Genomic DNA, 26,712 nt, shown 5'->3' on the forward strand with positions numbered 1-26,712 from the left:
ACTAAAGCCACTACTATTTTACTCGTATTATAGATTTACATAAAATTGTGTAATTGTTGTTCTAAATATTAAGGAAATTTTGTTAATACATAGCCATAGTATGCGCATCTCTAAGTTCAAGGCATCTGGGTTTTCGGGGACGAAAACAGGAATTTTCACGGTGGATTGTTAGAATCCTAATAGGTTATTTGGCAACCATGTAGGATAAATATTAATTTCAAGTCAGTCCAAGCATAAGAACGTCGCTATGCAGCGACGCTATGCTTGAGGATATTTGACACCCTGATAACGTTAAATATCACGTTATAAGGATGCCTTTAACTGAAAAATGCTTATTAAATAGTTCAAAGAACAAAAGAAATTATTATTTCCTTTCTCCTTTTACTAAATAACAAATATAATAAATAGTTATTACAATTGTACCAGCGCCATCAATGCTGCCTGCATCAAACCTTGCGGCAATATTACCTAAACAAATAATAAGTATGAAAATTTATATTCTGAAAAACATAAATAAGGCGCGATGTTGCTGCCAAAATACGTAAATGAATTCAATTTATTAAATTCAAATTTTATGTTAATAACCAAAAGTGTAAGCGTTATTCTAAAATATTAAAACATCAACTAAAAAATTACATTGAGAGATTGTGCGTGTGTGGGGATGGTCGGCGGCAACACACACATGCATGTGCGGCCGCCGTTTATGGACACCAACACACTCACTGGTTTCTTCGGCTACAGAACTAATACCTTTACGGCTTTCATGCTACGGACACCAACATAAGCGCGCTATGCTTGCCTCCAATCGCTACCTTGTTGTACGTAGAACTTTCCTCTCCCCTCAAGCTGAATCCAGATGCATGCCTAAAAGCGAAACTATTTGTTAAACGGACCCCCCACCACTACTTCTTGACGGAGGGGAAATGTCTGGTTCTCATCACACTCTGAAGTTTATTTACATTTAGAGTTTATGATACACAATAATGAAAAAGACAGGTTACATTTGATAGAATAAGAAAAATACACAAGTGAAATTAATTAAGTGTCTTTTTCATTAGTACAAAATTGAAAATGTGAAAATATATTAACATAATCCAATGTTTCAAATGAAAGAGTGCTCCAGTGATAGTTTCATCATATTATATGTATATTATTAAAAAGGAATGGTGACACTCATTTTCAAGAGACTAAATAAGTTAAGTTAAGTGTTTTTCTATTATAATGGCAATTTTGTTTATTATTGTAATATTATATTAGTGAATTAAATTACAGAGTGTAAAAGGTGTAAAAGATGTAAAAGATTGACGTTGGCCATAACCAAAAATATAGTTGGATATATATAAGATACAATAGAAGAAGGTGAGAATTTTACTTAAACTATCTCGTTTCTTTTATGTTCTATATTTCCAATAATAACTTTTTATTCTTACACTTTTAATATTTTCTTAGTATTATATAATTCTAAATTTGACACTTGCTACACCTATTTTGGTTATTTTTTCATCTCTATTTTCACTTCTGTTCAGTTGTTGAAATTTTTTGATGTAGTAAATATTATTTATTTTTTTATTTCAAAATTTTAAAAATTATTAATTATTAAATAAAATGAGCTAAATTTAATTTATTTTCAACTCTTTTAGAATATGTCTTTTTGAGGTTATTTCAATTTTTATACAAAAATTTTAAATTTCTTCACAAAATTTAAATTATTTTCATAAATAATAAAATTCTTTATGAGAATTCCAGTTGTTTTCATAAATAATAAAATTATTTTCAAAAATTTCAATTATTTTCATAAATAATAAAAATGTTTATAAGAATTCAAGTTATTTTCATAAATAATAAAATTATTTTCAGGAATTTCAAATATTTTTATAAATAATAAAATTCTTTATAAGAATTCCAGTTATTTTCATAAATAATAAAATTATTTTCAGGAATTTCAATTATTTTCATAAATGATAAATCTTATTGCAAAATTTCAATTATTTTAATTAAACTACCAACAAGTCGCGCGCTAAAGCGGGCAACTAACTTCTTACTGCCTTTTTTAAATAAAATTAACAATTTTAAAAATAATAGAATTTAAAAATTTCTAATTTAAATTTTTTTGAAAACACTTAAAAAATACAATTTTAGAGAAATTACAAATAATTGCAGAAATTCAATTATTTAAAAAAAAATAAAATTCAACTATGTTCAAAATTTGTAAAAAATTCTCGTAAAAATCCCAATTATCTTTATAAATAACAAAATTTTTCTCCAAAGTTCAATTATTTTATGTAAAAAAATTCTTGTCCTAATTTTAATTATTTTCAACATTTTTTTTAATTTCAATTATTTTCAATATCTACTATTGTAATAAAATTTCTTCTATTGCATTCATTCATCCTCCTATTGATTTGTCAACCAACGTATTTCGATCTTTTTCGATTTTTTTAATATAAGAATTAATTGTGCTCTTTTTTTAGGTAAATCTGAAAATAGAATAATTACTTTGTAAAAGAGAGGATCTTAGACTCAAATCAAAAAGGATCTGAAAGGTTTGGAAGCGCTCACATAGAAGGGGTTACCACAGTCAAAAATATCTGTCTTGAATCTGACAATCAAAATTCGATCCCCAATAATTATCAATAAACTATAATACGTTTAAAATTTGAAATTATCTTGTTAAAAGTAGTTTGTTCGATAGATCAAAAACATTTTTTTAAGTTTGAGCAAACTTTTGAATTATTGAATTTTTAAAAGCAGAATATGGAAAATTCAAGAACCAAAGTTGAAGATCCAGGACATTTCTAAAAATTCTAGGACTGGTAGACACCCTGAATATATAATTTAAACTTGAAAACTTTTGAAAATCTGTCATCGAAATTGTATTTAAGTACCTCAAAAAACCCCTGAGTAAACAATTTTCTTTTTTGATTTCATACAAACTTACAAATATGTAGTAAATTATTCCAAAATCATAAAATTAATGAAATTAATTTTCGGTCTCAAAAATAAAAATTAATTACACGAAGCACATCTTCGAAGGAATTCCACTTTACATGTAAAAATAATGTAACATTAACAAATAAGCAAAAAAATCATCAAATAATTCATTTTAATTGTATTTATAATCTAATTTTTTCATCGACCAACAGTAAAGCAAAAAATGTTTTGAAAATTTGAATTTTACTTAAAATTTCCTCACTTTTTCGAGATTTATTAGCTTTGAAGTCTCATAAATGAAGATTAATTATGTTTAAACTAATTGTTTTTTTAGAAATGTGTTGAGGAGGGAACCGTCGAAAGGTATAGAAACTGATTTTATTTTGCAATAAGGAAGACAAAAGTTATTTAAAAAATACTGAAACCGCGGAGGGAATCCCTCCCTAGGTGTGTGACGGAGGGTTAATGAATTCTTAATTTATTTCTTGATATTCTAATATTAATAAAAAATTATTCATTGATTATATCCTAAAAACACTATACATTTTCCTATATAACATTAGATGACTTTTGTAAACAATATTCGTATTATAGAAGCTTTTTGGTGGAATTAGGAATGTATTGATGCTATTAATTATGAAGGAGGACAACAAGGAAAGATTGAATAGCCCTTTAGAGATAAATTTAAAATTGTTGTTTAAGAATAGTAAAGTGATATAAATTTCTATAAATTTTTAAGTAAAAAGTAAATGGATAGTGTTAACAGTATGATTTGCTTAGCATAAGCTACTCTCATAGTTGTTAAAAATTGAATTTTGAGAATTTTTAAACCCAAAGTGAAATAGTTGCAGACTAATTTTTTAAGGTCATTTCCATCTAAACTTTTTAAAAAACTTGTGCACAAAAGAATGTGTTTCGAAGATGATATCTTTTCATGTCTGTCTATGTGATCATTTTGCTAGAATAGGATGAGCTTTTGATCGGGGTTGTAATAGTAATTGTGTGGGGGCAAATTTTATTTGAAAATGTACACAATGGGAAGGGGGTTGAAAATTTTGATACAGTTTGAAAAGTAAATTATTTATTTTTTTAAAACCAAACTAAGTAAAAGTAGTTCTGAAGTAATAATTTTAAAGCTTATTACTAAATTCCGCTTCTAATTTACTTATTTTTTAATAGGCAGTTTTAATCATCAGTTTTAAATTATATAAAAAACAAATGATATGCTTTCAAAAGAAGAGTAACATTCACTCTAAACAATTATAATGATTGTTTATATGCATATATTAATTTGAGATTGTTTAGTATGTGAAACCGAAAATTTTAACTCATTACGCAAGAACAGAAATTGTTTTCATTCTTTTCTTTTTCGTATTTTGTGTTCCATTTCGTATTTTTTTACATTGTTTTGTAATTTTTGAGTGCGCGTTTGATTATCTTGTTTTTCGTGACATCACAAAAAGATTTTTCAGGCATGGATGCCGTAGCATTTTTTGAAGTGGGATTGTCTTTTTTAAGACTTTTGAAACTGCGGCATGACATAAACTACAAAAAAAAGCATTTTCGAAGGTGGTGGGTAAAACCGCACATTCAGACATGTATTAGAAACGATTACGGAGCATTTTCGACTCTATTCTGTTATTTTAAATTGCATGACCATGAAGAGTTTTACAAATTGTATAGGATGAGTGTCCCCCAATTTGATAAACTATATGAAATTTTGAAAACCAAACTAGAAAGATCTTCTGCAGTTAGAGAGCCTTTACCACCACAATTGAGATTTGCAATAACTTTACAGTAAGTTTCAGCTTCATGATTTCGCTTACTTGACTAATATTGTAATTATCGTATTTTTATTTCCACTAGAAAATATAAACATATCTCATTTACAGCTTTCTGGCACACGGCGATAGCATCGAAACTTTGTGTAAACTTTATTACATCGGAAAGTCAACCGTCTATGGTATTTTAAGCGATGTTTGCCAAGATATTTGGGACATACTTTCTCCTGTATATCTTCCGGAAAAAAGTGTTGATGATTGGAAAGAAATTGCGATCGATTATGAGAAAAAGTGTAATTTTCCTCATTGCTTAGGATCAATAGATGGTAAACACATCAGAATTACCAAGCCTCCAAATTCAGGAAGTGCCTTTTTCAATTACAAAAAGTACTACAGTTTCGTACTCATGGCCATATGTGATGCCCATTATCGCTTTACGTGGATTGATGTTGGCGATTATGGTAAGTTAGTTAAAGACATTATTACAATTATTGTAGAGAATCATTTGTCCTTCTCGAAACCATAATAAGGGCCTGGATGCTATAAGGTGTTACGCGACATTTACTTAACATGGCGCGTAACACTTTATAGCATCCAGATATTTTCACGAGGAAAAGTGTATTTTTTAGATACACGAGGAAAAGTTTGTACACTTGTAATATTCTTTCCTCATATTTACATGACCAAATATAAAAACTTCTGATTATTTTTAATAGGGTTTTAATCTAGCACTTATAAAAAATTTTATTTATAATATTGCTTAGGCTCCTTGAACGATGCCAGTGTTTTTGGTGCTACTGGATTGGCACAAGAATTAGAAGAGAAAAGGCTTCCTCTTCCTGAACCTGAATGTTTGCCAGGGACCCAATCATCAATTCCATACTTTCTGATTGGAGATGAGGCATTTAAATTACGTCCTTACATGATGCGTCCATACCCGAGAAGATTGGTCACAACATCTAGAGAAGAACTGTTTAATTATTGGTAAACTTGTTTATATGAGGACGTCCACATGAAAAGGGCCCATATTGTCGGTTCTAGTTTTCAAGATAATCGCAATTGGGGCAAAATCTTTTTTTTTATTTTTTATTATCAATCTACATGTTTTGACAAGTCGAATCATGCGGTTTTCATTAATTTATCGATAATTCAACTGTTTGATTTCATTGGTTCTTTAAAAAAATGAAAAAGCCTCATTTTGTCTGTCATTCGCAAAAGTAATCCGTATTTTAAAAATGGAGATATGAAAAAATTTAAAACCTCTTGATTTTTCATCTTGAAGGTGTCCTGGACTGTAAATAATTCTTATCTGAATTATTCAGATAAGAATAAAAAAAAATACCACATGTCAGTAAAGTCAGGGAAATGTCAGGAAAAAAATTTTTGTCAGGGAAATTAAGAAAATTGAGAATTTTTTCGACTTATTTAAAAAAATTGCGACTTTTTCGACTTTTCTTCCAAACATTTCAAGTATTTATTTACAATTTTTAAAAATCAATTTTTGAAGATTTTTAATTGCAAATTTTGAAAATAATTGAAATATTAGCTTCTAATTGTTAAAAATTCAATGTCATCAGTATTTTCAATTACATATTTCCAAAAATTCAAATAAATATAAAAATAATAATATTTTAGAATTATTTTTAACACTTTGAAGAATACAATCAAGCTCAAAATTTTTCATTAAAATTTAAAGAAAAATTAATTAGTTTTTTAAATTATACCAAAGTTTTTTTAAGAAATTCAATTATTTTCGAAAAATTACATTAAAATATTTTTAAAAACTAATTATTAAAATTGTTTTAAAATAATTTTTTAAGATTTAATTATCTTCGAACAATGTGAATAAAAGTTTCTGAAAATTTACTTTTTGGAGTTATTAAAATTTTTGAGAAATCATGGTCCTGTTTAAAATTAAAATTCTTAAAAAATTTGATGATTTTTATTTATATTTTTCAAAAATTCAATTATTTTTAAAAGATTTTACCAAATTTTAATTGTATGTAAATTATTTAAAATTGAAAAACTATTATATTTATATAATTACAATTATTATAAAAAATGAAATTTTTTTATTTAAATAATTTAATTCTAGAAGAACTTTTGGGAAATTATTTGAATTAATTGATTCAGAGATGAAGTTTAGTTGAAAATTGTAAAAAATAATTGAATTCAGGAAGGGTTATAATTGTAATTTTTAGAAATTATTCAAATTAATAAATTTTACCCATTTTTCGTAAACATTCATATTTTCCTGTAAAAAGAATTTTGTCAGGGAAAGTAATTTTAATGTCAGTAAATTGTCAGGGAAATTGATAAACTGAAACTTGTGGCCACCCTGGAATAACTTCTCAGAAGAACCAGAGATATTGATGTTAGAGTATTTTTTTCGTAACTGTCGAAATGAAAATTTGGATATTGCGTCAATTTTTTCATAATAGAGACTGTCAACAATTTTTAAATAAGTTTAATATCTATTCTTTTTCTTCAAACGACACAATAAAATTGTACCTCATCATAAATCTTGTAAACAATGGTTTTTTAATAGAAAAACTGTCCTTTTTAGAAAAGGGCCCACATTGTCGATTTTTCGTATTTTCAAAATTAAGAGGGGGGGATGATTTAAAAAATTTAAAACCTGTTAGTTTTTTATCTTTAAGGTGCCTTGAACTAGAAACAATTCTTATCTGAATAACTTCCAACAAGAACCAGAGATAAAACAATTAGTTGGTATCGCAATCTTTAATTCAGTTTTTCTCGAAATGAGGTTTTTGGCGTTTTAAACTTTGAAATTTCGTAAATCAGCGAATTTTTAACCAAAAAAGTTCTAAGACCACTCAAAATTTTCCAAATTTTGCCAGGAATACGCCCATATAAATAACTCCAATAGTGCCAAAATGGGCTCTTTTCATGTGGACGTCCACATATGTTAATGAATGGTGTTTAAAATTACAATTAATATAATCTGTTGTTTGTGAATATAATTTTACGTCCTTTATCTTTCTATCGAAATCGAGTGTTTCTTCTGCTTTTTAACATTGAGCACCAGTAGTTGGACAAAAACTTTACAGGCATTAAGCCAACATTAATTCCAACTTTTGGTCCTTATCATGTCCAACTACTGGACCCGCAAAAATGGCATGTCCAACTATTACGGTCAAGAAGCAATTATTTATTTCCACATTTAAATCTAACTAAAATAAAAATTTTGATTAATTTCGAATTAATTTGAATCCTTTAATCATAATTCGAACGAAGTATAAAAATATCGTCAAGTAAACCAGTATATAATATCCTGTAAAAATCGTTGCCAAATTTGCTACTATTTTAAGTGTCCAAGTATTATAGTATCTTTACCTTACGTAATACAATTATTTTTATAGTCTCTCAAGTACACGGATGAGAATTGAAGACTCACTTGGAGTTCTTGTTGGAAAGTGGCGTGTATTTCATAAAGCTTTAGGTTTTAATTTATCAACATCTGTCAATATTGTCAAAGCTGCAGTGTGCTTACACAATTGTTTAATAACAAGCGAGTTAAATGACGCAGAAGAAAGAAAAAAGTATTTAAACAAAGAGATTTTGAAAAATATTTCAAAAAATCGAAATATGGAAGATTCGAGAAATGAGGAAAATAAAGAAAATAAAACTTGTGATTCAGATGGATGGAAAATCAGAGATATTTTAACATCATATTTAGAGAATAGAAAAAAATAATGTACATTTTTTCGTCAATGTCTCGAAACGTTTCAAAAACTAGTCATGTTTTGCTTTTTATTAAAAAAGTTATTGAACTTGTATTTTTAAATTCCTTAATATCAAATATTATTGTTTTTGTTATTTAGAATAAAGTTTGAAATAAAACTATCTTTTTAATATCTATTATCAATAGTTCAATAGCTGCAAATCAATTTTAAGATTATTTTATAGAAGCTTAACTAAGGTTACAAATATCTACTGCTAAATTTTTTAAATTGCAATTTAACGTTTAAAAATAATGCAAAACTTCAAGTATTGTGCATCTGATCCTCAATTGTTGAAGCGTTTTTCTGCAAATTGTTTTTGAAGTCCATGTACGCCATAATTTTACTGGACCAATCGTTCTGAAATTTGGTACATTACTCCACATAATTCTTTATGCATCCCTGGGAATTTTTTTTAATTACTAATTTTACAATAACAAATCAGACAATTTTTTATAGAGAAAACCTATAAAATGGATGAGAAGAAATTTTTGTCTTGGAAAATAGTATTAATTTTGATAAACAAATTTTTACTACAAAATCTCAAAGAACAATACATCAAAGATGATATATTGCCAATTTTTTAAATCTATTTTTTATATAAAGTGAGATATTCAAAATAAACGTAAATTTTTTATTTGTTTCTACGTTAATGTGTAGAATCTATTGATTTTTCCCAGCAAGCGAGTACATAATACAGAAGATAGACAGATTCAACAACTGTTCAACTTATGCACATCGAGAATAAATAACAATAATTTTAATTTATTTTAATTTAACGGATTACACTCTTAAATACATTAATAATAATAGTTAAAATAATACTAATGAAACTAATAATAATCATGTCAACATGCGTCATATGCAAAAATCTTATTCAAATGAAGAATTTGTGAGAGCAGTGAATAATATGGTGCCTACCCCGACACACATTTATTTTATTGAAAATGTACGATTAAAGTAAAAAATTCCATATTTTCTCTGTTAAGTAGATACTGTAATCCAATATCTGGAGTAACTGCTAAGCACGGTTAAAGTTTCAATCTTTATTTCCCAGATAATTATTTTCAATTGTGTCCATTATCAAATGAAATGTTCTTCTCTTCTCATTTGGAGAAACTTTCCTAAATGTCTCGAGTAAAATTTCTTCGTATGGATCATTTGCTTGAAAATAATTGTCTTCAATTTCTGTTAAATCCACGTTGTGTACAGTATTTTTCGCTCTTGCTGTATTTTTATTTTGTGAATAGAAATTAGTTTTTGTCAAATAATATTGAGATGCAACTTCCGTAAAATTTTTGAATAAGGATAATGTCTCTTCAAACGATTTTTCGGTTGCTTCCAAATCATTTTTATATCTTTTTGTGTAGTTATCGAATGGCGGAACAATTTCTATAAATTTAAATAAATATACATTAGAAAGTCGCTTCATGAAAAAATTAATTTTGCTCGTTATGTAGGGGAGAGTGGGGCTAGTTGCACCACTTTTTTATGTAATGACTTTTATAATATCAATTATTTAATAGGTTATATATGATAAATTAAAAGAGCAATCACTCATTTATGATTTAAAAGTATATATATGTCTCGTTATAAAATGATTCGATCATGGCAACAACATTGAAAAAAGTCGCTATTGATGCAAGACGACCCACAGGTGGGGCGTCTTGCACCACACTTTTTATACTTAAAGAATTTACATCAAATCCACTATTAAATATTGTTAAGCACGTTCATTAATTTCAAAAAGGCAATAAATAAACAGTAGACTAACAATTTTTTTACAATAGGGGATGAAGGAAAAGCTGGAACATGGAAAATGTAGTAAAGTGACGAAAGAATGTTGGAAGATCCATTTTTAAAAAATACATTGCGAGTAAAGTGTAGGATATGTGCATTTAAAAGGAAGGAATAAATGGTGGAAAATGAGATGTATCTTGAAGGATAAATGGATGAATTGGCAAAATTGAGTAAAGATAAAAGTGAAGGAATGCGATAACCTATCATACAAGATGACCCATTAAGTTTTTTCTTGAATTTAATTTTGAATATCCAATTTTCTATGTGAACTTCTTACCTTTATTTGCAGAGAATTGCTTTCTCTTTTGTGAATTCTGTATTACTTTCTGTGTAAACTCTTCTGAATTATCTCGATTATTTACTTTCTTTATAGGAACATTCGCAAGAGATGAAGGAATTCTATTATATATAATCTTATTGTTCAATTTTACATCACTCACTATACGCAATTTTTTATTTGTATGGAGATTACTTATTTCGCCATTATATCTATTTCTATTATTTCCAATTTCATCATATTCAATTTCGTCATATTCATTTTCATTATAATTTCTATTTTCTTCATTTTCATCATAAATCTTTTCACACATACTTTGATTATTTATTTCGTCATTTTCAATTCTAAAGTTGAATTTAAATTGATTTTTGTCTTGATTATTAGTACTTATATCCTCGCTTGTTCTAACATCATTTTCAGAGAAATCAACTTCTTCGTTTAAAATTGTTTCAAGTTTATCAAATTGTGCTTTTACTTCAAGTTCCTTCGGTTTATTTATCTTTTTTAAGAAACATAGTCGCCATTTATAGTTTTGATTTAATGTTTCCCTTTCTTGCATTTTATCCCTCCAATATTTGACCATGTAATTGTCTGCTATTCTCTTAGTTGATGTTGCTGATGTACATGGTAACTCATCTTCGCGTTCGTGCAATTTTAACTTTCCTTCTGTATTTTTCTGTGCAGAAAAATCTGCAAAGTAACGGTCATTTTTTTGTCATTAACAAATACTCATGATTTTGACTAGCTTACTATACAAATATTATGCGTGGAAATTGATAATCTGCGCGAATTAGAAATTCACAGCAAAGCTTGCGTCAACCTTTCATGTCAGATCATTAATAAGATTACACTATTTTATTACTTGTGAAATATTTTTTAATTATTACCTTGATTACGCTTCTCAATATCATTCACAAGTTGTAACAAATTGTCATCAATGAAACATTCCTTAATTAAGTTATCTTCAAAAGCTTTCTTATTGGCTTGATTTTCAGCAACTTGGGTGATTGAACGCACATTATTGAAATTGAATGCAGTATCCACACCTTAATTAATTGTATATAAATAATTTTTAAGAAATATATGCACCATCACAGTCTCGTGATATTTTAGGATATCCAACAGACGTCTTAGGAATATCTGTTGGCTAACGGAAATAACGATATTTACAGAATGTATCCAGGATGTCAGTGGATATCGTCATTATATCCATTGCTGTGAGGGTATCAAGATTGGATACTTCTTTTCTCTATACCTATAAGTCAATTTTTGTGATTATTACCTTCACCAATTTTCTTCAAATCATGTAAATTATTAAAAGTATTATTTTCCAGCATTCTCGAAGTTTTACTATTCACACATTCTTCAAGTAAATGATCCGTAGAAATATTCTCTTTTGCTTCATGTCCGATAACTTGAGTTAATGATCCCATAGTATTGAATGACATTTCATTTACAATATCTAAAATTCAAATAAAAATAATTTTGAGAAATTATATATTTATTATTTGACTATGAAAATTTATGAAATTATTGCCTTTATCAATATTCTTCGAATCTTTCAAATTCTTGAAGAAATCATTTTTGACGAAGACGATTTCAATGTTTTCTAAATTTGTTGAAATGTTACTGTCATTTATCTCACTTTCTACAACTGCTGGTAAATGATGATTAGTAACAGGACTATGTTCAATGTTTAATTATTTATTAATTATTTAATTATTATCGATTCGATAACCTTAGATTATATTTTTGTTGCATTTACTGCGAATGAGTTTATTTAAAAAGTTATTATATAAAAAATTAAATTATAATTGCTCAATTAAAAAAAAATTGTGTACGTAAACAGGAAATAAATGATAAAGTAATTGACCAAAGAATAATGTTTTATTTTTATGTAACCTAAACTTCTTTGTAACAATATATTCAACTTGTAGGGTAAACAATTTTTTTATGTTAATGCTTTAATAATATTTTTAACGTATAATTAAATACTTGGCTATAAAACTAATAAATAATTATTAAAGTTAAAATTATTAAAAAATTATCTAAGCAGTATTCAAACCAAGAAGTAGTATTTAAATGTTCTTTGAAGAATATGTCATTAAAAAATTGAAAATATTTTAATCAGGGTTGCCACAAAAATTGGACATTGTATTTTCCTGATTTCCAGGCAGAATATTGACCTTTTTCCATGACCATAGAGAATATTCTGATTTACACTAAAAATTATTGAGATACTGAGACAAATATATTAATACATTTATTTAAAAATTTCTTTAACTGTACAATTATTCGAAAACAACAATAACTTCTTTTTAAATAAATATTTAATCATTATTATTTGTTAATAGAAATTAGGATTTATTTTCACTTCTTCGAAATTATTGCACTTCTTCGAAATTTATTTTTTTAATTATTATTACGAATTGTATTATTTTATTGAATAATTGAATGTTCCTTAAAATTGCAATATTTCATTAAGTTTTAATAAAATTTTTAAGATTGAATGTTTTCTTAGAATTGTATCAAATTTTTTTTCAAGAATTACATTATTTGATAAATTTTATGAAAACAATAAATATTGAAAATCGTTGAATTGCGATAAACGTTTGAAAATAATTGAGATTTTGTAGAAAAGTTTTGCTATTTATAAAGATAATTGAATTCTTGACGAAATATTCGTTACAATTTTTTTAAATAATTGAATTTCTTCAAAGAATTTTATTATTTTTAAAAATAATTGAATTCTTGTGATGAATATTGTTGTTTATGAAAATAATTGAATTTTAAAAAGAATTTTATTAAAATTCCTCAAAATAATTTTGTTATTTATTAAAATAATTGCATTAAAACTTTTAAAATAATTGAATAATATTAAAAAATTTATTCTTGTCAGAAAAGAAAAAAATTTTGAAGGTTTTTTATTAAAATTCGTATGGTAGTTTCATAATTTATGAGGAAAACAAAAGACACCAAAATCTTCTCTGAACTGTGGCAACCCTTGTAATGTATATAGCCTACAATGCTCGCAGGCTTCTAGAATTTAAAATATTTCCTACAAGATAATATATGTGGAACATCTTGGAATATTATTTGAATCTTCTGATTTCTTCCCTCTTATACTAGACTATTCTTTTAATTTATCCACTTTACCATCCCTGAAAGTAAATATTAAAATTAATTAATAAAAAATAAATAATAATTTATTAAATATTTAAAGAAAAAAAGCAAAATTATAATAACAAAGACATTAAAATTTTCTACTTTATTTAAATATTTCTATTTTATCCAATAAAATAAGGAATAATGAAAAAAATACTCATTAAGGTAAAGGTGTCTATATTCCGAGACACTTTTTTCAGTCGAGAGGTCTCTATTTCTGAGAGCGCCTCCAAACCTTTTACTTAGGTCCTTTTTAAATTAAGTATGAAATCCTCTCTTTGACAAAGTAATTTACGTGATTCATAGGTTCAGAGTTACCTAAAAAAAGAGCACAATTAATTTTTATATTCAAAGAAATCGAAAAAGTTGGTAGATTCGTTAGTTGATAGTCAATAAGAGGATGAACAAATACAATAGAAGAAAAATAAAAAATACATAACACTAAAAAACACATAAAAATTGTTGTATAATGATAAATGCTGACAACTCTTTAAACATGTCAGAGAAATTATTATCCACAGATGATTAGAGTATAAAAATGTTAACCTTAAAAAGACATATTCTTTTGATTGATTTATACTATAACAAAAAATGAAAAAATGTTCTCTTATTAATAGATGGTGTGCAGCAGCCATGCTTTAGAAAACAGGGTGTCTAACGGTCAGGGAAGTCAGGGAAGTCAGGGAAAAGTCAGGGAATTTCTTTGGTCAGGGAAAAGTCATGGAAAAGTCAGGGAATGTTAGAGAATTTCATTGAAAGTCAGGGAAATTTCTAAAAATGCATACAAAAATTAAAATTTTTTGTGAATAAAAATTTTTTTTAATCTAACAAAAATTAGAAGATTTTTATTACCGTTTTTTTCTATCATTAGATATTAATTTATTGTTAAATATGTCAGTTATCATATTTTTGTCTCAAGAAAGCAAAAATAAAATTAGTTAAAGGTCAGGGAAAAAGTCAGGGAAAAGTCATGGAAAAGTCAGGGAATTTTTTTTTCAATCCTTGTTAGACACCCTGGAAAAGAAAAGCGTTTTAAAAATTAAAAGGAAAGCTGATAAACTCAGATAAATCTACTTTTGAAAATTTGTTTAAAATCCTAATTTATTGAAAATAATATGTAAATTTTTAATTTAATTCACTAATATTACAATAAAAAACAAAGCTACCATTAAAATAGAAAAAATTTGACTTATCTTATTTACTCTCTTGAAAATGAGTGTCTTTGTTATTATCTGCAGACTATCACTGCTGGAGCACTCTTTTACTGAAAAACTTTGATTATATTAATATATTTTCCCATCTTCAATTTTATACTGATGAAAAAACACTTAATTAATTTCACTTGTGTATTTTTCTTATTTTATCAAATGTAACCTGTCTTTTTCATTATTGTGTATCATAAACTCTAAACGTAAATAAACTTCAGAGTGTGATGAGAACCACTGACATTTCCCCTCCGTCAAGAAGTAGTGGTGGGGGGTCCGTTTAACGGATAGTTTCGCTTTTAGGCATGCATCTGGATTCAGCTTCAGGGCCCATAAGCTGTAACTACAGCTTCAAAACAAACTCACGTGCGTTACAGCTGACGCAAACTACAAGGCTTGCATGCCTTATGACACTTGAATTTATGAATCAAGTCAGATGCACATACAAACAACTTAACAATAGTTAAACATTTTGTTGAAAACATTGTTGTTACAACAAAATGGTTATATATATATATATATATATATATATATATATAGTAACAAACCGAATTATTTTATATTCAAAGTTACTTTCCGCGTCATTTAAATTTCGAGAATCGATAATCAATTACGCGATATAGCGATTCGATACGCCAATTCTCGTTGCTGAGAGAGCAGACGACAAAACCGCGTGCTAAAAGTCGACGCCAACCAGCATATTGTCGCGAGCTACGGCGAGAGATTGTCACGAATTACAAGTAGTTTACACGAAAGTTGTACGCGATTAGCGACTAAATTATTGGCATTTCAACTAATATTTTTTGTATCCAAATAAACGTATAATTAACGTATTTAAGTGTCTTTGACTTGAATTTAAAAATTTAACAACTTTATAACGGCTAATTACCAACTTTCGTTTTAATAATAACGCCAAAAATTTGTTTCATTTTTACAAGTCAAACAAAAATTCTGTTTTGCTTAATTCGCGAATTTCGAAAATAGACAATAAATTTTCAGTTTCAAAATCGCGTCGCAAACAACACAAGCACACACCAGATGAAAATTCTCTAAAATTGCTTATTAGCTCGCACAATCTCAATTTTAAAAATTTATTTATTATTAATTATTGCTTCTAATATTTTATGGATTTAGTTTATCGAAAATAATTACGCTTAGAAAAGCTTGTATCAAAACGTATCTACTTTGATTTTTTTTGTACAATTTCGCTTTTTTGTAAAAATTGCCTATTTTTCTTTCTATAGGACTTCGCTTTTTTTGTAAAAAAAAAATTATTTTTGCATACATTTTTTTTACAGGATTTCGCTTAATTTCTTTTATGTATTAATTTGCTTAATTTTCTGTTGTAAAAATTGTTTTTTTTTCTCTTTTTGTAAAATGCCAAAATCTTATTGTTCTTGAAAAACTTCGCTTTTTTACATGAAATTTTGTAATTGATTACCATAAACAAAAGAAATTTTTTTTTGTTTATTGTCCGCGATAAAACTACCCTGGAAAATTTTATTTTATTGGAAATAGAATATTAATTGCCTAAAATTCGCTTTTAGAGAATACTTGATTCAAGTTTGATAACGCGATCAAAACACAGCTGTGTTTACTTTTGCAGCTCTATTGTTTTCCACAGGCATGGTCATTTTTTTTAAAGAAAATTATTCTGAAATAAAATATTTGAAATTACGGAAAAATAAATCACGCAATTAATTAAAATTCTATTAAAATTTTGAAGATATTAATAAATTACTATTATTGAAATAAAGGAATAATTTTTTTAAACAATTTAAATTGTAATAAAATTCTGAAATTTTTTTTTAAACAATTAAAAATTGTAATAAAATTGTAATTTTTTTTTAACAATTAAAATTGTAATAAAATTTTGAATTTTTTTTCTCTCAAAAATTAATATCAAACACAAAAATTTTTCCCCACTATTTTCTTTTGATGCCTAAAAAGAGAAACACCCCACCACAAAGAGGAATTTTAACTAAATCGCGCGCAAAAACAGAAAAAATGTTTACAACACCTCCCCATTTTAAAAAAATGAAAATTTACAATTAGATCCCAATACTCAACAACAACAACAACACGCGCATCATGAACAAATAAATCCTCTCCACCAGAATCAGCGCTTAATCAAGTGCAGGCCAGCAGGAATTTCACTAGTGACTCCGAAAGCGAATACGATGACAATTGCTACTCGGAATCCGAGACGGAGTACTCAGACTCAAGCGACGAGCTCATTCCCACTACCGTACACATTGATACAGTGGAGACGAGCATACACTCACTTACGTCGAAGCCCTTGTCAAAATTCAAGCGCTTAGTTTACAGAGGGCCTGCATTGCCCTTACCGCCACAAAAACGGAACACGATAACCACAATAATAAATATCGGCGATAAACAAATTATCGGTCTTCTCGACACAGGTAGCGATCGTACCTTTATGTCCGGAGAATTATACGATTTAGTTAAAGAATTCGCGAACGGTGATCCAAGTCAAGATGCAATAACTCGTGCAGGCGTACAATTAGCTCAACGCGACCACGTAGCCGCGCCCCGTTATTTTGCAAAATTTGACGTTACAATTAAAGATTGTACTGGCGAATTATGGTTCGCAGTCCTCGATAAACTAACCACGCCCATAATATTAGGCATGGACTTCATAACCGCATGGCAAGTCGTCATAGACGCCAGTAAAGGTTATTGGTCAATCGAAGATTCAAAAACACAAAATCCTTTTAACCCATCAAATAACACGCGTAATTTTCTAAATTCGGTGCAATTATTAGAATTAACACCCGAACAAAGAAAAAATTTAGATGAATTTGTAGATAAAAAATTATCAAATTTCGCAGAATACACCGGCATTACGAACTTAGCAACTCACGTAATTGAATTGACAGATCAAACCCCATTTAAACTCAAACCTCACCGTTACAGTTTAGAAGCTAATAAAATAATAAATGATCAAATTGATAAATATATCGAAAAAAGATTTATAATTCGAAGCTTCGGTCGATTCGCGAGTCCTATTGTTCTAACTTATCGAAAAGATGGCAGACCAAGAGTTTGCATGGATTTCAGAGAATTAAATAAAAATACTAAAAAATCTGCATATCCTTTACCGCGCATGGATACTATCCTCGACGCGTTATTCGAAGCAAATATAATTAGTACAATAGATCTTACCGATGCATTTCATCATATTCCAATTCACCTAGATTCACGCGAATATACCGGTTTTGTAGTACCCGGACGTGGACAATTTGAATGGGTTAGAATGCCCTTTGGCCTCACTAACTCACCAGCCACTTTTCAAGAATTAACTGATAGGCTGAAAGAAAAATTTGTCGAACACATTCGCACGAACAATTTACCTAAACAATATATCGATCAAGTACACGCGTATCTAGATGACTGGATTATAATTTCTAAAACGTTCCATGAATACCTTTTATTGTTAAATATTATCTTTGATATTCTTCACAAAGCAGGTTTAACAATAAACCGCGAAAAATCATTTTTCGCAAAATCTTCTGTCGAATATCTCAGCTTTGTTCTCGACAAAGAAGGTCTCAAACCCAATCCGAAACGCGTAGATCCAATTCTCGAACGTCCTACCCCCCGTAACCTCAAAGAATTACGTCAATTCAACGGTTCCATAAATTGGTATCACCGTCATTTACGTAATATCGCGCGAGTACAAGGACCGTTAAATAAATTAGCAAGTCCCAAAGTACCGTGGAAATGGACGGAAGATCACGAAAAATCTTATCAAGAAGTAAAAAATTTATTAAAACATGCCTTAACCCTTTAACGCCCAGTGGTACATACGCTGTACCACAAATGCATTAAAGTCATCATAACTTTGAAACTAATACATATTACTAAAAATTTTAAATTCTTAGCTCTAGTAAAACTCTTCTAGCAGATAATTTAAAAAAACAAAAGTAAAAAAATAATAATAAATAATAAAAATAATAATAAATAAAAAAAGTGTCAAGATACATTTTCTCCTATGACGGACGAAAAAATTTTAAAAAATTAATCAGATTCTTTTAAAACTTGTTACTCGGGGGTTTTTGGGGTCGCTGATTACGAATATGAAGTTAAAATTGCAAAATTCAAAATGGCGGATCCAATATGGCGGACGAAAAAATAAAAATTAATGGGATTTATATGAAACTTGTCACTTGGGGGTTTTTGGGGTCGCTGATTACGAATATGAAGTCAAAATTGCAAAATTCAAAATGGCGGATCCAATATGGAGGACAAAAAAATAAAAAATAATGGGAGATATATGAAACTTGTCACTCGGGGGTTTTTGGGGTCGCTGATTACGAATATGAAGTCAAAATTGCAAAATTCAAAATAGCGGATACAATATGAAAAACAAAAAAAATAACAAATTAATGGGATTTACATTAAATTTGATGCTTTGGGTTTTTGGGGTTTCTGAGGTTAAAATGTTAAGAATCATAATGGTGGATTTAATAGGGCGAATTATGTTTAATAAAAGTAAGAAATTTAATCCATTTGTGAAAGGAAACCTGGAACGCTTGACTCAAACGAAAAAGAACAAATGATAATCAGCTGGCCAATCAATAAAAACAATTGACAACCCTGGAGCGCATGACTTGAATGAAAAAGAATAAATGATAGTCAGCTGGTAACAATATTCAAGTAAATCCTATTTAATTTTTAATTCTTGTCCGCCATTTTGGATCCGCCATTTTGAATTTTGCAATTTTGACTTCATATTCGCAATCAGCGACCCAAAAAACCCCCGAGTGACAAGTTTCATATAAATCCCATTATTTTTTATTTTTTTGTCCGCCATATTGGATCCGCCATTTTAAATTTTGCAATTTCGACTTCATATTCGTAATCAGCGACCCCAAAAACCCCCGAGTGACAAGTTTTATATAAATCCCATTATTTTTTATTTTTTCGTCCGCCATATTGGATCCGCCATTTTGAATTTTGCAATTTTGACTTCAGATTCGTAATCAGCGACCTCAAAAACCATTATATACCAAGTGTGGTTGAAATCGAATCGGTGGAAATAATTCGGGCTTTAAAGGGTTAACGTTAAATCTGCCGCGACCAAATTTACCATTCTTCTTATATACAGACGCAAGCGACACTGGCATAGGTGCTATTCTCACTCAAAAAGATGGAGATATTGAATATCTCATCACTTGTCTAAGCAGACCTTTGAGAGGTGCAGAGTTAAATTATACTACCACCGAGAAGAAATGCTTGGCCCCTCCCACAGCTTAGTCACACCCATAGCAAATCTTGGTACGACGAGATGGTTGAACGTGTACGTAATACCCCCACGCGCTACGAACGATACAGACTCGACACAAACAGCGAACTGTACTACTACAAACCAAACCAACTCAAAGAAACCATAGGCAATAACAATCCATGGAAGAAAGTATTAAAAAAAACGATATATTCTCGATTATTTCTAAATATCACGATTCTCCACAATCCACACATCAAGGAATTAATAAGACTTACCTGTCAATTATTAATCACCATTATTGGCCCAGTATGCGCGAAGATATTAAAAGATATATCGACGAATGTGAAATTTGTTTAAAATGCAAACCTAAAAACAAACCCCCTTAAGGACTCATGTATCCGCGTAAGTTCAATGAACCATGGGATGTTGTTTCTTTAGATATTGTAGGACCACTTCCGCGATCTAAATCAGGAAAATCCTTCATTTTAGTTTGCGAAGATATTTACACACGGTATATTGAATGTTTCGCCTTATCAAAAGCCGACAGTCCAAAAATTGTTAAGTCATTAAACACATTAATTAACAAATGGGGAACACCCAGAACTTTTGTCACGGACAATGGAACTGAATTCGTTAATCGCAATATTACGAAATTCTTAAACGAAATTGGTTCTGACCAACGCACGACACCGGTCTATCATCAACAGTCCAACCCTGTCGAACGCGTTAATCGTAACCTTAAAACGATGATTTCCAGTCTCCTTGGCGAAAATCAACGCGAATGGGATTTGTTGTTAGAAGAAATACAATTTGCTTACAACACTACCGTCCATTCTTCCTTAGGTGTAACTCCCGCATTCTTGAATTTCGCTCGCGAACCAAGACGTACAGGAGAACAAAAACTCGAAATTAACACTAAACTGACAACTGACGATACAGTCAATGACTGGACAGAACGACTAAAACGCATATACAACCTTCGTGTAAAAGTACAAAAATTAATGACCAAAGCTTGTGAAAAGCAAAGACAAAATTATAATAAAAACCGCAAAAATGATATAAATTTCGAACTTGGAAATTTAGTATTCTATCCAAATAATGAATTGTCCAAAGCTATCGAAGGTTATAGTTCTAAATTAGCGCCTCGATATAAAGGCCCAGCCATTATAACGGAAAAATTATCCCCCATGGTGGTAATTATCGGTGACATGCATGGTAAAAAAATTGGAAAATATCATGTGAATGATTTAAAACTCGCAAAAAAGGTCTTCGATCGCAAAACAATTTGTAAAATTTCTTTTTAGATTTAACATGGATTCAACCGACAACAACAACGCCAACAGCTTGTCCAGTCTCCCCGAGATTCCAATAACTCGAATCTCTGCGATCTCTGATAATGGAAGCCAACTGGAGTTCGACCAGCAATTATCCGGTTTCATGATGTTAAATAAAGTAAACCTTGAATACATCGTGAATTCGCGACAAGAGTTTTCTGAACAGCTGATAGAAGCTAACCAAACTATCAGCATACTTCGCGAAAAACTTGCTGCAGCCGAAGCAACACCGTCCACCAGTGGTATCACCGACATGGCTGCGCATTATAAAATGTTGTTAGATTTGGTCCAAGAGAAGCAAAACCTCGCAGATCAACTTGCAAAACATAGAGAAGAAACTGCTCAACAGCTTTCAAAAATGAAGAGGAAATTGACCACTTCAAGTCCGAAGCCGCGAAACTAAAGCAGAAAGCCGATTCTTACGAAGCAGACTACTACTCGCTATTAGATGACTACAACTACACAGAAAAATTGTATCACCGCACCCGCGATCTTTTCAGACACAAAAATTCTGAAGTCTTCAAGATGCAGTCAGAACTTCGCGAGATAAGAATTCGACCAAGAGCCAAAGAAATTCCATCCAAGTCGTTGTCCCGCGCAGAAATGGCTCTGCGAACAGTAACAAATACGCAGAGACCACTGCGAGAACCAACCACGGAAGCCAGCAGTGATATTTCCACTCTGAGAGATTCCGCAATGCGATAGCCGTCTCAGCGCTACCACTTCCAGAGATTGCCATCGAGAACGAGACCCGAGATCCAAACAAAGTTCTCTCACCGTTCGACTCAGATGACAACAACGCTGAATTGTGAAAAACATTGTCTCAAGCCTACGAACTAGAAATCAACGACGAAGAAGAAGAGTGAATCGCGAAAATACGCAAAAAAAACTATAACAGTGCTTAAAGACACTTTTTTGTATTATTAAGTGCTGTGAATATCAATAAGTGTTCAAGTTTCACATGCCAAAAAGGACTTTATTTTTGTTACTACTTATATGGCATATTAGTTCATAAGATATTTTTTGCGTTATACGGAATAAGAATTCCTAAATTCATATTATTTTCATACTATTATTACGATTACTCTTACTCATAAAGTTACTTTGCGACCAACTAACGAATCATTAAAAAAAGAGAATGAACGTTAATGAGTACTAGTCTTTCTTTTATTTTCAGAAATAATATTTTAGCTCTTTCTAAAATTTAAATTTAATTTTTTATTTTTCTATAATAATTTCATTTTCTTTAAAATCGCAATGGCCAATTAAGATGGACCGATATTGCGAAAAATTTTGTATGTCTAGTTAATCATGTTCCTTTCAGCACCAAGAATTGAACGCAGCTGTAACTTCGATTAAGTAAGGGGGAATGTAACAAACCGAATTATTTTATATTCAAAGTTACTTTCCGCGTCATTTAAATTTCGAGAATCGATAATCGATTACGCGATATATATATACTAAAGGGGCTTCGCCCCCCTGCGCGCTTCGCGCGCCAACCCCCTATGTTTATTTTAATTTAAATTTTTATAAATTTAAAATGTTTTCTTACACGGAAAAACTGCATAGTTGGATATTCATTTTTAAAGTTACCACATCCATTTCTTTAGTTGACACATCCATAGAAAAAAATGGATATCCCGTATTTTTCAATATATATGGTTGTCCCAACCATGCAGTTTTTTCCGTGTATATGAATGCATCATAATAAATTACATACAACCCCCTATCTGTATTTTTTATATTTATTTTAATTTTTATAAATTTCAAATAATGTTTCTAATATTAATGCATCATAATAAATTACATTATTATATACACATGGATTTTGAAGTAATGAAACAATCGTTATTGACATTTTTCTAACCTATATGTGAAAAATTAAATTAAATTTTGACTTATATTTTGACTCTATTTAATTTTAAAGTTATGTTTGCCTTCCCACCTATTATTTTAACCTAATTTTAGCGTTTTATTTTTACTCTCTCACCTTTAAATTTTAAACTAAGTTTGAGGTTATGTTTTCCTCTAAAGGAAAATAAATTTTAATAAAATATTTAAAAATATATGTCAGTTTATAACATCTTTTATTGATTAAAACTTACTATTAAAGTCAAGCTTCTTTTAACCTATAGGTAAAAAATTTTGTCAAATTTTAATGTAAGGTAACGACCTCTTGAAGTATTCTAATTAATTTGCTTTTTTAATAAGTAGGTTAAAGAATATGTCAAATTTGACCAAAATTTTGAGGGAAGGTCAGGTCAGAAGGTGTTTTCTCGACAATTTTTGCGGTGTAGATAAAAACTGCTCTTAAAATTGACCTAAATTTTGAGGACAGAGGGAATTGTTCGTCAATTTTCTCCGTTTAGGTCAAAATCTTTTAAAATTGACCTACATTTTGAGAGCAGAGGAAATTGTTTGTCAATTTTTTACCTGTAAGTTAAAACTGCCCTTCAAATTGACATGAATATTAAGGATAGAGGGATTAGTTTGCCATTTTTTGACCTGTAGGTTGAATCTGCCTTTAAAATTTACCTAAATTTGTTGAGCAGACGGAATTGTTTGTCAATTTTTGACCTGTAGATTAAAACTGCCCTTAAAATTGACCTACATTTTGAGGTTAGATAGAATTGTTTGTAAATTTTTTACGTTTAGGTCAAAACTGCCCTTAAAATTGACCTACATTTTGAGGACAGAGGGAATTGCTTGTCAATTTTTTACCTGTAGGTTAAAACTGCTTTTCAAATTGACATTAATTTTAAGGGCAGAGGGATTAGTTTGTCAATTTTTGACCTGTAGGTTAAAAGTCCCCTTAAATTTGACCTAAATTTTGAGGGCAGAGCGATAAGTTTATCAATTTTCGACTTTTAAGTCAAAACTATCCTTAAAATTGACTTAAAGTTTAAGGGCATATTGGTTAGTTTGTTAATTTTTTACCTGTAGGTTAAATCTGCCCTTAAAATTGACCTAAATTTTGAAGGCTAAGGGATTATTTTGTCAATTTTTGACCTGTAGGTTAAAACTGCCTTTAAAATTGACCTGAATTTAGGTCAAATGTAACTTGTTTCTGACTATGGGCCTACCTTAACAGTGGGTAAACCTTGACTATGTTCCCTCTATTATAAGGGACCCTTAGAAATCCTAACTCTGCGGCGGCGGCGAAATGTTTTTATATAATAGGGAGAGATATTTATTTACACATCTGTAATTATACTAATAATAAAAAAAACAATAAGTTAAGAAGAACGAAGTGAGGTTGGTGTTTTACTAATTATTTTTAAATTTCAAATTTCAAATATTTTTAAATTACTTAATTAAAATTTATTAATTAACAAATTTCATTTCATTTATAAATAAAATAAAATTCTTTAAAACCTACAATTCATATTTCAATAAATAAGTTTAAGGAAATAAATTATTGTCAATTGAATTTAATTTGAAGTTATTTAAAAAAAGGTTAAAAATTTGTAATAATTTTTTAAAGAGTAATAAAGAAGTTTAAGTAGTTTATTCTTTTACTTCCTCATAGAGGAAGTATTGTAATACCAAAATTTTTCGAGTTCGATTTTTTGACATATCTTTATGTTATTTGACTTGAGGAGTTCAAAAATGACATTTTAAAAAAATTTCATTCCGTATGTGTGTGTAAACATCACATTTTCATAAATATCTCGAAATTATGAAGAGCTTTTGGCTTGAATTTTTTTTAAATTGTAGATCTCACCTGCGGACTTAAAGTGAGAGTACTTGCTGATATATTAAATAAGTTTAACTAAATTTTTTTTTTATTTTTAATGTTGCAAAAAAACGTTTTTTGCCCATAACTCTAAAAAAATGTTAGGACACCTATAAATGTTTTTGTGCAACACCTGTAAGGAAAGTGATACTTTGCATGCCTGTAAAGTAGGCGCAAAACAGTACTTTGCTGCACTAGTGCGGCAAAGTGGTTATTTTGCTGCACTAGTGCGGCAAAGTGCTTACTTTGCTGCACTAGTGCGGCAAAGTTCTTAAACTTTTGGGTTTTTTTTTTATAAACATAGGTATTTGTTTTCTATTTGTAGAATACCTGTTTTTTACAGTAATATACGCGTAAAAAACCACGAATATTAAGTGCGGTAACATACGTTCCAAACCCTGCTAAACAGTACGTATGTTGGCGTCAACTAGCGTTTCCAAACAGCTTTTTTTATCAAAACCAAAAGGTGTTGCACAAAGTACTGTGTGCAACACGTACGAAAGAAGATTTTCCAACTTCGTGCAAATTGCTGCCCTCGCTTCGCTCGGGACAGCAAACTTTGCACTCGTCGGAAAACAGCTTCTTTCTGTACTTGTTGCACAATATACTATTGTGCAACACCTGTAAGGAAAGTAATACTTTGTATGCCTGTAAAGTAGGCGCAAAACAGTACTTTGCTTCACTAGTGCGGCAAAGTTCTTAAACTTTTGGGTTTTTTTGGTGATACACATAGGTATTTGTTTTCTATTTGTAGAATACCTGTTTCTTACAGTAATATACGCGTAGAAAACCACGTATATTACGTGCAGTAACATACGTTCCAAACCCTGCTAAACAGTACGTATGTTGGCAAAAGTACGTATGTTGACTTCGTGCAAAACTTTGTACTCGTCGGAAAACAGCTTCTTTCTGTACATGTTGCACAATATACTATTTCATAATTATGTAGAGTTTTTTTAGACGCATCTTTTGAGCCCTAATTGAACATTTTTCGTCTATATTATCCAGAGTTATTAAACTTTTAAAAATCAAAAATTTTGGAAAATAAGACTTTTTTGAAAATTTTGTTGAAAAACGTAAAAGTAACTTTAAAATTATCGTTATGAACTTGTAGAGCATTGAAAAACGCTTCGATTGACCTATTTTTGAACCTAATTCGGTAATAAATTTCGAAATTATTGGTATTTTAAAAACCAAAAATTGTGAAAAATGACATTTTCTCAATTTTTTTGTTTGAAAATTTTGTATTTAACTATTAAATTATTGTAACTATCTTGCAGGGTATTTAAAAATACATTGATTGACTCAAAATTCAATCACTTTTACCATATTTATAAAAAGTTATTCATATATTTCTACTATTTTTATCTCCATGAGGAAGTAAAGTGTTCATGAAATGAGCACCGAAATTATAAAAAAAATATACAACTTGGCAGAGGTTTTTTAAAATTAATTTCGTTTATAATAATTCTAATAATAATTTTGTTCA

The 26,712-nt window shown here is 29.3% G+C and overlaps 3 protein-coding genes across 5 annotated transcripts in view; 1 reads left to right on the forward strand and 2 right to left on the reverse strand.

Annotated features, from left to right (window-relative positions):
- Positions 1-26,712, reverse strand: part of LOC122507575 (DNA-dependent metalloprotease dvc-1-like) — a 43,749-nt gene that overhangs the window by 7,795 nt on the left and 9,242 nt on the right. The window lies entirely within an intron of this gene.
- Positions 912-22,441, forward strand: LOC122507582 (protein ALP1-like). 3 transcript variants are annotated; one of them, XM_043620379.1, is made up of 5 exons: positions 912-1,359; positions 4,404-4,728; positions 4,824-5,173; positions 5,477-5,696; positions 8,096-8,570. In XM_043620379.1, exons 2-5 carry the CDS (start codon positions 4,406-4,408, stop codon positions 8,427-8,429), a joined length of 1,227 nt encoding a protein of 408 aa, XP_043476314.1. In that variant the 5' UTR covers positions 912-1,359; positions 4,404-4,405; the 3' UTR covers positions 8,430-8,570. The 3 variants fall into 3 exon arrangements, with proteins under 3 accessions (XP_043476314.1, XP_043476315.1, XP_043476313.1); XM_043620380.1 differs by lacking the exons at positions 912-1,359; positions 8,096-8,570 and adding an exon at positions 21,458-22,441 and having other exon boundaries at positions 3,145-4,728; XM_043620378.1 differs by lacking the exon at positions 912-1,359 and having other exon boundaries at positions 3,145-4,728.
- LOC122507588 lies at positions 11,409-11,980 on the reverse strand. The gene is made up of 2 exons (XM_043620388.1): positions 11,815-11,980; positions 11,409-11,578 (listed from the first exon to the last, which is right to left on the reverse strand). The coding sequence occupies exons 1-2, from the start codon at positions 11,978-11,980 to the stop codon at positions 11,409-11,411; spliced, it is 336 nt and encodes a 111-aa protein (XP_043476323.1).

Source organism: Leptopilina heterotoma, unplaced genomic scaffold (genome assembly GCF_015476425.1).
Source record: "Leptopilina heterotoma isolate Lh14 unplaced genomic scaffold, ASM1547642v1 Lhet_474, whole genome shotgun sequence".
Classification (NCBI taxonomy): Eukaryota; Metazoa; Arthropoda; class Insecta; order Hymenoptera; family Figitidae; genus Leptopilina; species Leptopilina heterotoma.

Excerpts from the sequence above, each read along its gene's own strand:
- LOC122507582 (XM_043620379.1), top strand. The coding sequence starts at position 4,406 with ATGGATGCCGTAGCATTTTTTGAAGTGGGATTGTCTTTTTTAAGACTT. Across the intron at positions 4,729-4,823 it reads AGATTTGCAATAACTTTACA|CTTTCTGGCACACGGCGATA; the intron begins GTAAGTTTCAGC and ends TCTCATTTACAG. Across the intron at positions 5,174-5,476 it reads GATTGATGTTGGCGATTATG|GCTCCTTGAACGATGCCAGT; the intron begins GTAAGTTAGTTA and ends AATATTGCTTAG.
- LOC122507588 (XM_043620388.1), bottom strand. The coding sequence starts at position 11,980 with ATGTCATTCAATACTATGGGATCATTAACTCAAGTTATCGGACATGAA. Across the intron at positions 11,579-11,814 it reads TTTGAAGAAAATTGGTGAAG|GTGTGGATACTGCATTCAAT; the intron begins GTAATAATCACA and ends CAATTAATTAAG.